Source organism: Thunnus maccoyii, chromosome 2 (genome assembly GCF_910596095.1).
Source record: "Thunnus maccoyii chromosome 2, fThuMac1.1, whole genome shotgun sequence".
In the NCBI taxonomy this organism is placed as follows: domain Eukaryota; kingdom Metazoa; phylum Chordata; class Actinopteri; order Scombriformes; family Scombridae; genus Thunnus; species Thunnus maccoyii.
Window position 1 is genome coordinate 15,145,206 of NC_056534.1, and position 15,016 is coordinate 15,160,221.

At 37.6% G+C, this 15,016-nt stretch overlaps 1 protein-coding gene across 2 annotated transcripts in view; it reads left to right on the plus strand.

Moving 5' to 3' along the window:
- The first annotated feature begins 2,870 nt into the window (after positions 1–2,870).
- Positions 2,871–15,016, plus strand: part of coro2aa (coronin 2Aa) — a 49,718-nt gene continuing 37,572 nt past the window's right edge. The window contains exons 1-2 of one of the 2 annotated variants that reach the window (XM_042426914.1): positions 2,871–2,889; positions 4,882–5,047. In XM_042426914.1, the coding sequence (XP_042282848.1) occupies positions 5,033–5,047 (15 nt within the window). In that variant the 5' untranslated portion in view covers positions 2,871–2,889; positions 4,882–5,032. Of the gene's footprint in view, positions 2,890–4,761; positions 5,048–15,016 lie in introns of those variants that run through there. The other variant, XM_042426905.1, reaches the window with a different exon arrangement.

Consider the following 15,016-nt stretch of genomic DNA (forward strand, 5'->3'; position numbering starts at 1 on the left):
TTTATTAGATAGTTGAAAGTAGTGAGATGACAGGAAATGAGGGGACAGACAGAGAGTGAGGGGGGAGGGGAGTAGAAAGATATGCAATAAAGGTCTAAAACCTGGACGTGAGTCATGGACGATCCAGGACACAGAGCCTTACTTTCAGAAATATTTTTATTAATTTCAACCAAGAGTAGGTGGGCCATTTAAATGTTCTCACAGCGACAGGTCATGTTCTTCAACTTAATGCAGGAACAAATCTTAAACTTCCGCTCCCACCTGCCCCAACTGGCCATTAAACCAATAAACTCTTTAACTAACTGATTCACAGAGTCTTTAACATAAATCTATGTAACATAATGAGGCAGTTGTAACAAATAATAAATACTCTAATATTAAATTAGAATAGAAGAAAACAAAATATTTCATCCAAATCTATTTTTATTATTAATTAGCAAAAAGATAAACCAACAATAAAAGCTTCTTACATAACTGCCTGCAGCATTATGTGCAGGTGTTTTTAAATCTGTTGGACTTAGTCCAACTTTGCTTTGTAGACTAAATCATTGCAATATCACCTCTTCTAGATTCTCAGGGCTTTGATTAAAAAATGTTTTATTTCCCAGTTGAACGATGAAAATGCCAAAAATGGATCTTTTCCAGGCCACTGTTGTGTTTTGTTGGCATATTTTCAGTTTTTCTGGCTGACACAAACTTTCTGATGATCTTCTGTGAAAACTTGTCGGAGGCTGCACGAGCAAAAACCCCACGACTGTGTTTATGAATACGCTTGTGTTTGTTTTACACTGGAGGGAGAACGTCGGAGCCAGACAACTTGTCCGAGCAGTTCAAGTATTCCACCGCTGAGCCTCTGGGGGATGAGGAGACTGATAACACGGTTCACGCTTGGTTTTGGTAAACCACGCCTAAAAAAAAAGCTGGAAGCAGTTTGAAGATTTGTTGTGGTAGAAAAACATCTTCTGTTCCATGTTTCCACACGGTGCCGCTCTGCTGATGAAGCAGATTTCCCAGATGTCCTCCTAGATACATTTATTATTCAAAGGGTTCATATCTGAAGCAGAGTCCCAATCTTGCAAGGAATTCATTGTGTACAGTTTCTATGTTTGTTACAATCTTACAAGGAGGTAAACTACCATATAGTCAGCGTTTTCTGAGGTTCATTCATAAAGTCTTGTGCTCTACTTGACAAACTTGTCGCAAAGGACGGCATGTTTTAGTCCCCTAAAAATGACCTCAGACATCTCAGTGTGATTTCCATAAACTCCCCTCATGGTAGATTGTTTGTTTGAGGTGATTTAAGATGCTGGTTTTTAAATTTTACTTTATGTTTAAAGACGTCTCCACTCAAAAATGTGTTTTTCTTCTTGTTCTTACAGTTGGATGTTTGAGCTTCACTGTGCAATACATTTTTAACTAGTTACTTTTTTGTAAAGAAACTATATTATACATATAATTATTCAAACTAGAGTATTTTATACATCTTAAAACATGTCTGGATGGTCTGAATGCAGGAATTATACAGCAGAGGTGAAAACAGGAAAAGCTCCACTTATGTAGCTGAAAGTGTCTTTCCTGAATTATCTCAAACGCGTCCCAAAAATATGAAGTTTACTTGTTTGTACACTTTTCATGCAGTGGTTGTAACTCAAGGTGCTGTGCGCATTAAAAAAAAAAAACATTAAAAATAAGAAAAATATTCATATAATAGACATAAATTAATTAATGTTAATTGAATTGTTATTTGGCGTTTACATTTGACAAGACAATCTCAACTCAATGGCCAGTTGACTCACTTGCTCTGGAGCTTTTTGACGCTATCACATGGTGCTCATCGGCATCAGTCACCATGGATGAGAAGTCCTGCAGCTGCCACATCTGCATTTCAGCTGAGTGAGCTCAACCTGCTGATAAGGACCGTGCGATAGGGTCGAAAGTTACAGAACAAACGAGTAAGTGGACCTTGAGTTGAGTTTGTTTTGTGAACTGCTTTTTTTCCCCCCCAAGGACAAGAATGAACTCAATGTTTAGTGTTCATTTGATCTCCAAACTGCAGGTCACACTGACATTATCAAAGAGGGAAACACATTTGTTTGACACATGCCAGGATGATCAGTGCTGTCTTGTTTACAGATTATTGCCAGTTTTTCCTTTATAAATAAGTGAAATGATTGAATCTAGGTGTTCAGACAGACGTAGCAGATGTACTTGAGGCTTTCATTAATCATCTTGTAATATCTATAGTTGAACACTGGAGGGCAACAAACACCCTCAAATGAAGAAATGCAGCAACCCTCAAAACACAACATGACACACTTACTGTATGTTCTTTAAATATATTAAAGCAATAAGTTTTAAAGGTTTGTTACCAATGTTGAAAATATAAAATGATCTGACACGAGTCAGTTCAGGCAGACAACACAGTTGAACATCCACTTTTTGTCACTTCAGAGCTAAGAATCAACATATTTTCTAAATATTACCCCTCTATGTCTCTCACATTAGACTGAATGTTGTGTATTTCTTCAGTTTACATCCTGAGTAAAGGCTGCATTCAGTCACACTGTGATGTTACTACCCACAGCCTGATTAGATTTATGGTTAGATTGTGCTTGTACAGGTAAATTAGAAATATATGCACACAAACACACCTGAAACTATATGTAATCTATGCAAATACAATGATATGCATCAGTTATACTCGCTTCAGGGGCCCGGGGGCAAAACTGATCTGAGGGCCTCTCTACTGACGCCTCCTCCTACGTCTTTCTGTGCTGCTTTGTGTGCTTTGTGCCTTAAGTAGAGTTCACACAGCGCGCTACACACGGCGGCTTCATCATCATCGTCTGCCTGCAGCCTCAGAAACCGACACATTCTCAAGTGATGCAGGTTTGTTTTGTGTCATTCAGATGAAACACACATTTATTTAAGAATATGCAGTATGTACGCAGAATATCTGTTGAAATAATTAAGTCTTATCTTCATCTTCCCAAACATCTTACTAACATGTTTCATCCAGAGACAGTATAGAGGTCCTAACATAACGTAACATATGGGATAATCTTTCTCATTTAGTTAAAATGACATCTTCTTTAATCTCCCAGAGAGAATACAGTATTTAAGAAAGACTTTCATCTGTTTTCTATGTCATAACATGTATATATTGCTAACAGAGTGTAATAGTTTTATAATATTTAGGTAAAAGTAGAGCTTTTTTTTCTCTCCCTGAACATTTATTTATTTATTTATTTTATTTTACTTTATTGCATTGACTCAAGACACAACAGAACAAGTCACAAACACAGAGGAGATGATCTCGTCAACAAGAGGAAATAAATAATCCTGAACAATTGTTTCCATTGTTATTTTTTATGTCAGTGGTTGGATTTTAACTCGATTAACTCAATCACTCATTAAACTCAAACATTATTGTGTTTTAGGGATACATGCTGCCACACAAATGAGCTGTTTTATTTTGGTTTTATTCTGCAATAAAAAACAAAACAAATAAACAATTCTATAACTTTGTCGCAAAGGAACAAAATTTCAAAAATCCACAACAAATAATGCAGATTTTAAAATAATTAATTATACATAATAATAGGTCAGTAAACTGTATTAAACACAGGAAAATCAAATGTGACATAAAGAACAACAAACCTGGAGTGAACAAAGGCTTTTTATTTGCATCTAGATGACATCACTACACACTTGTGGACGTTTATGAGCATCATGTTATGTGTCAGCTCATATAGATATATTTGTTCTAATGGTAAAAATGACCAACATTTGCTCTGCAGGTGTCAAGAAAGTCTGCTTGGAAGATATAAGAAACCCTGTTTGACCTTAAAATGACTTTAGAATAAAATACAAATAGAAACCAACACAGACATAGTTAAAACTATCAAAATGGGGGGAAATCCAATATGATATGACACTTTACACTGTTTCAAAATGTAAATTGTTGTAGGATACAAATATAGACATCAGTTTACATGAAATTACATGTGGTGTGTCTGACGCTCTGCAGTCTGGACTTTATAGAGACTCTCGCTGCATTTAATCTCCTTTTAAAGTCCCCGCCCACTCAAAAATATGTTTTTTCTTCTTGTTCCTACAGTTGAATGTTTTAGCTTCACTGTGCAGAATGATGTATGTGCAGAGTTTGACACTAGAAGACTGTTTTCACATTCATCTGCTGAAAATGGAAAGTTTCTCTGAGCTGATTGAAAATCAGATTTTAAGCAGTGGGCCTATAATCATGATTTGTGACATGGCGACTAGTTTGGAGCCAATTCTGGTCCAATATTTATTTTATACGAGTGTGATGTGGAAACTTGAAGCCTCCAGTGCACAAACACTGAGAAGTGAGTTTACAGTTAAGTAGGAGACATCTAATGTCCAACAGTTAAACTTCTGAAATGAAATATATTTGCTTAGTCATAGATTCTGGATTTTTTTTAATGAGGCAGAAGGACTAGATGTCATTTTAAGGATTTTATGAGATAATTCAACTTTTATTTGTGGAAAAAAACATATCAGACACATATTATTATCCAAAGCAGGGTATTTTATATACATCTTAAAAACATGTCTGGAGGGGATCTTTAAGTTTGCTTGAAACCAACCTGACTTGTTCGGGACATGCCTCGCCCTTCCCTCCTCTCCCTCCTCCCTCCTCTTCCTCCTCCCTACTCGTCGCATCCTGTGTTCGCATCTCTCCTCATCCTACGCCTTCCTCCTCCTCCTCCTCCTCCTCCTCCTCCTCTGACTCCAGTTTTTCTCTTTTTTTTCACGGTGACTGCGGTGTGTGTGTGTGTGTGTGTTCGCAGTAGGGAAATGCTCTGTCTGTGAGCTTTTTGCTTTCTATTTTTTGGGAAGGTCTCAAGGTGGAGCCGGACATCATGACTTTTAAGTGACCACCATGCAACAACCAGCGGTGTTATAACACGGCCCGTCCACCTCCACCTCCTCACCGACTCCTCTTCAGGGGGAAAAAACTGCCACCACCTGCCGACGCATCTGACGCCATATGACCGTCTCAAAGGTGAGTTCACTTCAGTTTACGCTCCTGCAGCCCTTTTTTTTTACTGTCCTCTTGTCATTTTACAGGCGTGTTTCCAGCGCTGGCTGCAACATAAACGGATTGCAATGGGGAGAGATTTATTTCAGGCTGTGCACTTGCAGCGTGGCTCCGGGCTGCAGCTCTGCCATGCGGCTCCACAGCCCAAAAAACACAACTTCAGCTTTCCAGGGTAGACTATGTGACGGTGTAACAATGTATGGCAGCAGGGAGGATTTTGCATTTTGCATACTGTAAAATGCATGTTTTTTCAATGGTTTCCTCATGCACGGAGCTTCTTCTGTGGTGTTTTTAACTTGCAGACAGACTCAGGACGTGTTCTGTATGTAGTGTGATCTGATACAGACGTAAACGTTTCTGCTGAAGTTGATCACAATTTTAAAATCTAGATCATATTTTTCCCTCATTGACATGACTTCAAATGAATGTGATCATTGTAAAAAAGTAAAATAATTTCTTTTGGAGGACACCTTAAATGTCTCCACAATTGAATATAAATAGAGCTACAACAATCGATTAGTTGATCGACAGAAAACGAATCAGCAACTATTTTGATCACTGATTAGTCGTTTCAGTCATTCATCAAGCAAAAATGCCAAATGTTGTCTGGTTTCAGGTTCTCAAATGTGTTGATCTGCTGCGTTTCTTTGTCATGTATGACAGTAACTTGGATTTAGCTGCAACAATTATTTGATTAATCAATTAATTACCAGCTATTGAGTTAATCGTCAACTATTTGATAATCGTTTAATCATTTGTAGTCATTTTTTAAGAAAAAATGTCCAAATTCTCTGATTACATCCTCTCAAATGTGAATATTTTCATCTTTATTTAGTCATTTACACAGTAAACTGAACATCTTTGGGTTGTTGACTGTTGATCGGGACAAAATACAACATTTTATGACATCATCTTGGACTGTAGGGATCAGTGATCAAAATTTTTCACCATTTTCTGACATTTTATGGACCAAACAACTGATCGATCAGTCGAGAAAATAATCAACAGGTTAATCAATAATGAAAATAATAGTTAGTTGCAGCTCTGGATCTGATACAGACAGCTGTTTCTACTGAAGTTGACATAACTTCAAATGATTGTCATAAATGTAAAAAAATAATAATTTCTTTTGGATGACGCCTGAATATAAATAGAGCTGCAACAATGAGTCGATTCTTTGGATCGACAGAAAATCAAACAGCAACTGTTTTGATAATCGATTGTTTCAGTCATTTTTCAAGCAGAAATGCCTTCAGGTTCTAAAATGAGAGGATTTGCTGCTTTTCTTTGTCATATATGACAGTAAATTGAATATATTTAGGTTTTGGACTGTTTGTCGGACAAAACAAGCATATTGCAGATGTCACTGTGGAGTTAGAGAAATCGTAAATGGCGTTTTCCCCAGTTTTTTTTCTTTATTTTATAGACTAAAAGATCAGTTGAGAAAATAATCAGCAGATTAATCGGGAATTATAATAATCATTAGTTGCAACCCCTAAATATAAATCACTTCTAGAGGTAGATAACAAAAATCTGTAAAAATGTTCAGTAGAAAAACGTCTATCATTCACTAGAAACTACTAAAAATACCCAAAAACTCGTATCTTGTGCTGAAACAATGAGTCGATTAATCATTTAGCTGATTGAAAGAAAACAAATCCCCAAGAATACTGATAACCAATTAATCGTTTAAGTCATTTATCAAGCAAAAATGATCAAATTTGAGGATTTTCTCCATCTTTATGTTTGTGTTTGGATAATTATTTGGACAAAACTAGTTGAGGCTGCATCTAAAAACTATTCTCATTATAGGTTCATCCAGCAGCTTGGTGTTTTACCTTTGCTAAATGTTGCTAAACAATAAAATGATAAGCAATTTGAAGACATCTCACGAGGCTCTATTTCACATTTAATAGACTCAACAATAAAAACAAAGTACAGATTAATTGATGATGAAAACAATCGTTAGTTGCAGCCTCATTAATGTGTCCCATTAGCATCAGCATCCTCATACAAACCCAGAATGTTGTATCCTTTCACTTAATGCCATCTTAACGTCTGCAGACATTATTAGTTTTAAGTGAAATCTATTATTTTAGCTCTGTGGGTGGCTGTATTCTGTCAGGTCGCCGGGTCAACAGATGGTTTGGATCTATTGTTTTTCATCACTCTTGTCTGGATGGACGTAAACAAACTCAAGACAAAAGAAAAAGCAGTTTGAGAGCTCGGTGTTTAATGACCCGAGTCTAATGCTTACCACATGTAGAGCAGTGGGAGAAGTCGAGGAGTTTGTGCCAACTGGCTCCTCGTGTGGCTGAGGAGAGCGGGGTGGCACGTCGCTTCCACACGGGCAATGTGTAGAGTTCAGCATCGGGTCAGTAAAGATATCATATCATAATGTGATGATATGACAATGTTGTGTTGTGGTTTTACAAAATTCTGCTGTTCAAAAGAATCATTCTTAATATGTTGTGTTTAAAAAAATGAGTTATTGAAGGTTTTGTTTTACACATTTGATGAGCTGAACAGTGCAGCGAAATTTACTTACTTAATAGATCAGCAGAAAATATTGTCATTATTATTGTGATATTTATGTCAACCATATTGCAGCTGAACATCCAGGATCCAGAGATAAAACTTTGATTTATCTTAACATTTTACTCATTCCTAATTATAACGATATGATATGAGCTCTTTTATCAGTGTAGTCGATACACAGAGTCAGTTACTACATTTAGTCTCCGTAGGACGGTGCAGACATCTTTGATAAGGTAACTTATCAAACAAAAACTTATCAAGGTCTGTTTGGTCTGATGCAAATAAGCCTTAAACAAGGAAATATGTGCATATGGCCAACCTGCTGTATGTTGTAATGTTAGCATGTTAGCTCACCAGCCCGTCCTCACAAGAAAAACCACAGTATAGGTCTAAAATTCAGGCCGGCAAAAACAACCTATAGTTACGTTTACATCATCTAGCGGTGTAGTAATGATGACCCGGGGAAGTGATGCAGTTCAGATGCCGTCAATATAAGGTGGCGTGATAAGATGATTTTGCCTCATTAGGAGGAGGAGGAGGGTTGGGTGGATGTTGATATTAACTGTTGCCATGATGACAAATGTTGCGTAACTTTAAGGAAGTCTCAACCAAGTTTCAAGTGATCATTTCACCATAAAACAGAAGTATTTCTAAACAGTGATTTGTAATGGTTTTGGAAAGCGGCATATTACGCTCCTATGAGAGAGCATTATGTAACTATAAGTTGTTTTTTGCCTCCAGAATTTTAGACCTATACTGTCTTTTAATTATGAGGATGTGTTGGACAGTAACGTGTTGAGTTTAAGGACAAGTGTGACAGTACGAGTCATGACTCTTGGAGTTGTGTGGAGAGTAGAGGTGTCATGACAGCACTAGATTAGTCTAAGTCGGGCTTGGCAACTACCTAATGGCAAACACTTGCCAAAATAAGCATTAGACTAATGACACTACGGGAAAGAGAAAACCCTCATCCAAAAATAAACTTCACCTCTTGTAACTGGCTTTGAACTGTGCTGGAAAAAAACACACACACACCCTGATGATCCCAGACAGTTTTTTAATGAGGAGTTTCTGGTGTGTGAACTCTCTTCTATTTAATTCTACTCTGTCTGTAGTGAAATCTGTGGTGCACCTTCATGTTAGCCCATAAAACGCTCGCCTGTATCTATGGCATGTTATCACACAGACTGTTAACATATACCTGAGATTCTCCCACTTGGTCCAACCTGTGACTCGTGCAGTTTGCTATGTTGAGTCACAGAGACAGAGACTCTACTGTTTTTCTACTGAGCTCTTTCCTGTGAAAAGACAAATACATCCTTGTCTTGTTTATCTTGTACTTTATGGCATTGTCACTATCGTCAAAACAGTAACTAGAGCTGAGTGCAGGTTTCTGAGCTGGCACACAAGCTCGCTGCTGGTTGTTGCAGGTATCAAAGTCCTACCTGCTATAATTGCTGTGAATTGAAGGTGTGCTTTTGAGGAAACCTGCCCCTGTATCTGTGCAATAAAATGATCGCTAAGTAACAAGAGACAAACAGTGATGATTAACTCAGAAGCTTGATGTTTACTCATAAGATTGGATTGTGTAATTTATTGTTGATGTTGGATGGAATCATAAAATGAGGAAGACGTACTGTACTAGAGAGAAATGATTGACAGGAAATTAACCTGCAGACAGTTTGATCCATCGTTTTAGGTAAAAATGCCCCAAAATTCACTGGTTCAAGCTTCTTAAATGTGAATATATGCTGGTTTTTGAAATCTTGAACGCTTGTAAACTGAATGCATTTTGCTAAAACAATTAGTCAGTTAATCAACAGAAAGTTAATCCACAACAACATCATTCACTTAATTTCCTAGAAATGCCAAACATTCACTGCTTCATGTAGGGCTGCAACTAATGATTATTGTCTTTTACACATTAATCTATCGATTATTTTCTCAATCGTTTGATCCATAAAATATCAGAATATAGTGCAAAACTCCCATTATGATCTCTCAGAGCCCAAGTTGACATATTTTAATAGTTTGTTTTATTCAATCAAGAGTCCAAAACCCAAAGATATTTAGTATATGGCATAGAAGACTAATATGAGAAGTTGAAATCTGAGAATTATTGGCATTTATGCTTAAAAAATGACTTAGAATTGTTCCCAATTAATTTTATTGTTTATCAACTAATCAATAAATCAAGTAATTGATTAAGATCAAGCTTCAAGCTCCTCAAATGTGAGGATGTTTTGCTCTGTTTTATTGTAAGTTGAACACCCTTTGGTATTGGACCATTTCTTGGACAAAATAATAATGATTTGTCATATGATCAGCATTTTTCACTAATACAGTCCAAACGAGGAATCTAAAATATTAACGGCATATTAATCCATATTCAGTCAGTTGAAGCCCTGTGTGTGTGTGTGTGTGTGTGTGTGTGTGTTTCTTAGCTGAAGTCCTCAGCAGTGTTTGGTTTGCAGAATGTGTCAGGTTTGTGGTGTTTTGATGGACCATTAGGTGTTATTCCACACAGAGGTGATGAAACCCATTAAAGGGTGGTATGTCATTATGTAACCAGGTCAGACTATTGAGATCTGTGTGTGTATGTGTGTACATAAAACAGTAAATACACCATATTAATTAATCAAGTATTTTGTCTATAAAAGGTAGAAGAATTGTGAAAAACAACTGAACATTAGCCCCCAGTAGAGCCAAAGATGACACCTTTTAAATTTGTTTCTCTTCCACTAACCAGTCCAAAATCTAAAGATATTCAGTTAGCAATGATATGAAATTGAGAAAAGCAGAAAATTCTCACATTTTAGAAGCGCAAAGCAGCACTGTGGTTCACAGGCATACCTGTCGGTCCACCACTTCAGTCCAGACTGAAATATCTGAACAACTATTAGATTAATTGCTGTGCAATTTTGTACAGATGTTCATGATTCCTCTAGTGTCAGTACTTTGGTTTACAACTATATACTTGCAAAACTAATGACATTCCCATTAACCTCAGCTGTACTTTGTGTTCAGTGCTAATTAATAGATGTTAGTATGTTTACACTATAAACTAAGATGATGAACTTAAAGCAGGGAAACATTATACCTGCTAAACATTAGCATGTTAGCATTATCACTATCAGCATGTTTGTCTTTAGCCATTAATATAATTAATATTTTAGTCTATAAAAGATTTTTAAAAAGTAAAAATGATCATCACAACTTCGCAGAGCATTTTTAAACAAGTCACTGGTCTAATATTTTTTTCTCGATCCACTACTCAATTAATTGACGGATTGTTTCGTTATAAAGGTGTGCACTTTTCTCCTCGCAGCTGAAACTATGTGTGTGTGTGTGTGTGTGTGTGTGTGTGTGTGTGTGTGTGTGTTCATGCTGGATTATATCACTGATTTTATAACAAGTTAGAAACAGCCCAAAGGTGAATGAGATCATCCTGCTTGTCCTCTGTTGCTACACTATCAAACCAGACATTGTGCCTCCTGGAGCTTGTGGGGAACCTGATGTCGCCACTAAACGATGCCTCATACATGACTTTACCTCCAGAACAAAGCCCCCAGGGGCCTTAAGTCTCTGACTCCACCACCACCACCCTCCCCCCTGTGGTTCACTCCTCACTAAACCTAATGAAGGCCTGCCTCTCTGCCCAACAGGACCAAGGTGATCTCACCGTGCTTGTGCCCTGTTACATCTAAACCCACTGTTGTCTGTCAATGAACCAGCTGATACAGAGCAAATCTCTCTCTATTCTTAAACAGGTTCATGTGTTCATAAACTTGTTGACAAATGTGTCTTTTACCTTTCATATTTTATGATTTTGTCTTCAGACATCCTGCAAAAAAAGGCTCTTATGTAACAGGAGCGTCTGCACGTGACCTCAAAACCTCTCGCTGTTATTGTCACACACAGACCGCCTAAAGACCACCAGCTTCCCCTAACAAAGCAGCTCCTGCTGTTTCTTGTCACTGCAGGGCAGGACCATTTACACAGCAGGGCATAATGACTTTTTAAAGAGACCTGTTTGTATTTCCTGTCTGTGTCTCTTCTCTTCACTGTTACATCACTGTCAGTCAGATCACTCGTGGCAGGTTTTCCTGCACGTTTCTGACATGACAGCTGTCCGACTGTTTTCGGATTATCTAGTGCTGCTCCCACGTGGGGCACACAGGGAGGGGATTACTTTAAAAAAAAAACGGAGAGAGAGTCTGTGGATTTGTGCAATGTCGAGTGCTCGTGTACAAGTTTTTCAAGCTGTACAAGAGGTGACACCATGAATGCCACAGGGCTATTAGGACATTGTGTGACCTACACTGCAGTACACTCAGTAATAATAAATTATAGAGTTTATTAATTATTCAGTACGGTCAGTTAAATTTTATTTGTATAGCTATGAATCACAACAGACATTATCTCAAGGCTACTGACTGACAAACTCTTAAAATTACGTAATAAAGGCCTGGTACCTTCTGCAGTTGAGGTAATAAAGGCTATGGCCATTATTTGGGTGTTTATGGTCGTTAATTGTCGACATGTCAACTGAGTTAATGCAGTCTCACCGAAAATACCAGAGCCTATTAACAGAGTTTTGGGAACCAAATTCGGCCACATTGTTCATACAAGCTAAAATATAGTCATATAACATTAAATTCAGACGTGTCGACTAACGTTAAAGCAGTCTCGCTGAAATGACTGGAGTTTATCACCAGAGTTTTGAGTTGTGTAATATTAAATTAACTTCAATTTATGGTAAATATCTACTAATGAAACATTTTTGCTAACGAGATAAACAAAATGGTCTGGTCAATGAATTCAGAAATCTTTAGTCTTCAGTAGCAAGAGCCGTTAAAATATTCCGTTAGCGAACGATAAATTTGGAATGAGCTGCAGTCAGCGAGTTGAAGCTCTGTAAATGCCCTCTGAGGATGTAGAGCAATGACAAGTGGGGAAATTCCAACACTTGTCAGCTGACCAATGGCGTAATTTACCTCAGTCACTCACTCACTCAGTCAGGGACAGACACATTTATAATAATTATGATAATAAACTTTATTTTTTATAGCATCTTCCTTAACAATGTTACAAAGTGCTTCACAAAAAGATAGCCCTTAGTCACCAGGTGGGCTCTGGGAACGACCAGCAAGCCACTATCAGCCAATCTAAGATAGTGCCCAGACACATACGGGGTTAGTAGATCTTTGATATAATTAGGGTCATGGTAAAGCCTTGAAGGTCAACAATAAAATTATAAAATCAATGCGAAAATGACTGGGAAGCCAATGCAGGGAGGCCAGAATATGAGTTATATGATCTTGTTTTCTTGAACCAGTGATAATCCTAGCAGCAACATTTTGAACCAGTTGAAGGCGATAGAGGGAAACCTGTGTAGAGGGCATTACAGAAATCTGAACAAGAAAACATAAAAGCATGGACAATCCTGTGTAAATCCTCAAAGGATAAGAAGGGTCAAACTTTTAAAATTAACTTAAGTTGAAAGAAACATGATTGAACATACTTCTAAACATCAAAACAAAGGCCGGGATCAAATAAAACCCAAATTTCTTGCAGTTGGCTTAATATTATGTGATGAGACTCCAAGATTTGGGTGTGGCAAACAAGATAATTTTCGTTTTGTCATTGTTAAATTTGAGGAAATTTTGAGAAGTCCAGCAGTTGATATCAGAAAGGCAGGCAGTAAGTTGGGTTATGCTGCTATGATTAGTAGATAGTAACGGGACATATAACAGGGTGTCATCAGCATAACAATAATAATCTACATTATGCTTATTAATGACCTGACCCAGGGGTAGTGTATAAATGGAGAACAGTAACAGCCCCAAGATTGAACCTTGAGGAACGCTATGAGTGAATTGGGAAACAGAAGGTGGAGAATTTCCAACAACAACAGAAAACGTTCTATTGGACAGATAGAAGCGTAATAAGTTGAGAGCAGACCTTTTTAGATCAAACCAAGTTTCAAGAAGCTGTAGAAGGATGGAGTGGTCTACTGTATCAAAGGCCACACTCAGTTCTAGCAGTACCAGAATGGAGCTTTCACCTTTATCTGCTGCAAGGGGTAAGTTATTTGTCACTTTAATTAAGGCCGTCTCAGTACAATGTAAAGCTCTAAAACCAGACTGATAGTTATCGAGAATGCTGTTAACATTCATATAAGCAATCAGTTGAGAGGCAATAACTTTCTCCAACACCTTAGATAAGAAAGATATTTTAGAATTAGGTTGGTATGTTTAAAATAAGAAGGAAAAATACCAATGTCCAAGGAGCAATTAATAATTGATAAAATGCAGGAACTGACAGTGGGCAATACGTCTTTTATAAGTTTAGAGAGAATAATATCGAGTTGGGAAAAGGATTTAATATGAGAGACAATGGTTTCTAGGACTGAGAGGGAAATTGGCTGAAATTGAATCAACACTGAACAGTTTGATGGGGGGGGACAGATTGGACACAAGTGTCTGAAACAATCTGAGTCCTAATATTCTCCACCTTTTTAACAAAAGTCAGAATTTCCTCTGCTAATTCAGGGTTAAGTTCAGTATTAGAGGTGGAGGAACCGCTCACAGCAGAATCAATAACCTTAAGTGAAACTTTGGAGTTATGGGAATTACTGGAAATCAAACTGGAGAAATAGGCTGATCTCGCCTCTTTAACAGCAGTCTGACAGTTGAACATATGACTTCTTAGGATGTCAAGGGAGGCTTGGAACCCATTAGCCTTCCATATACGTTCAGCTTTTCTGTGTTGTCTCTTGAGGGCCCGAGTGTGCTCACTGAGCCATGGCGAAGGATTATGCCTTTTCTTTCTGATTTTAAGAGGAGCGATATGATCAAGGATAGACAGACAGATGGTGTTGAAAGAATTAGCCAGGGCATCCGGGCACTGTTGCTGCATAAAAGAGCTCGAGGTTAAGGTATTGGAGAAAGCTTCACAGAATTTACTGGCAGAATCAGCATTAAGAACACGTGACAGGACAGTGGCACAAGGCTTACTAGTGGGAGGAGACGCATTAAAAACAATGGCTTTATGATCTGAGACATAAACGTCAACAAGGGTTACATTTTATGGGGAGAAAACCACTAGTGAGGACCTGATCTGAGGTATGGCCTTTAGAATATGTGGCACCTTTTTAATAATTTGGTTTAAATTAAAAGACTCAATAAGATCCTGGAAATCATGGGAAAGAGGGTTAGAAGGACAACATACATGGACATTGAAGTCATCAATTTGAGTATAACAAGAGAGATGAGGTCTGTTTAAAAAGTATATAAAGCAGAGTAGCTGCACCAGAAATTAAAAAACGTTAACCTTCAAAAGAGTTAAAAGAATCAAAAGACAGAAAAGAGCACTTAAAACTATTTCTGTGCA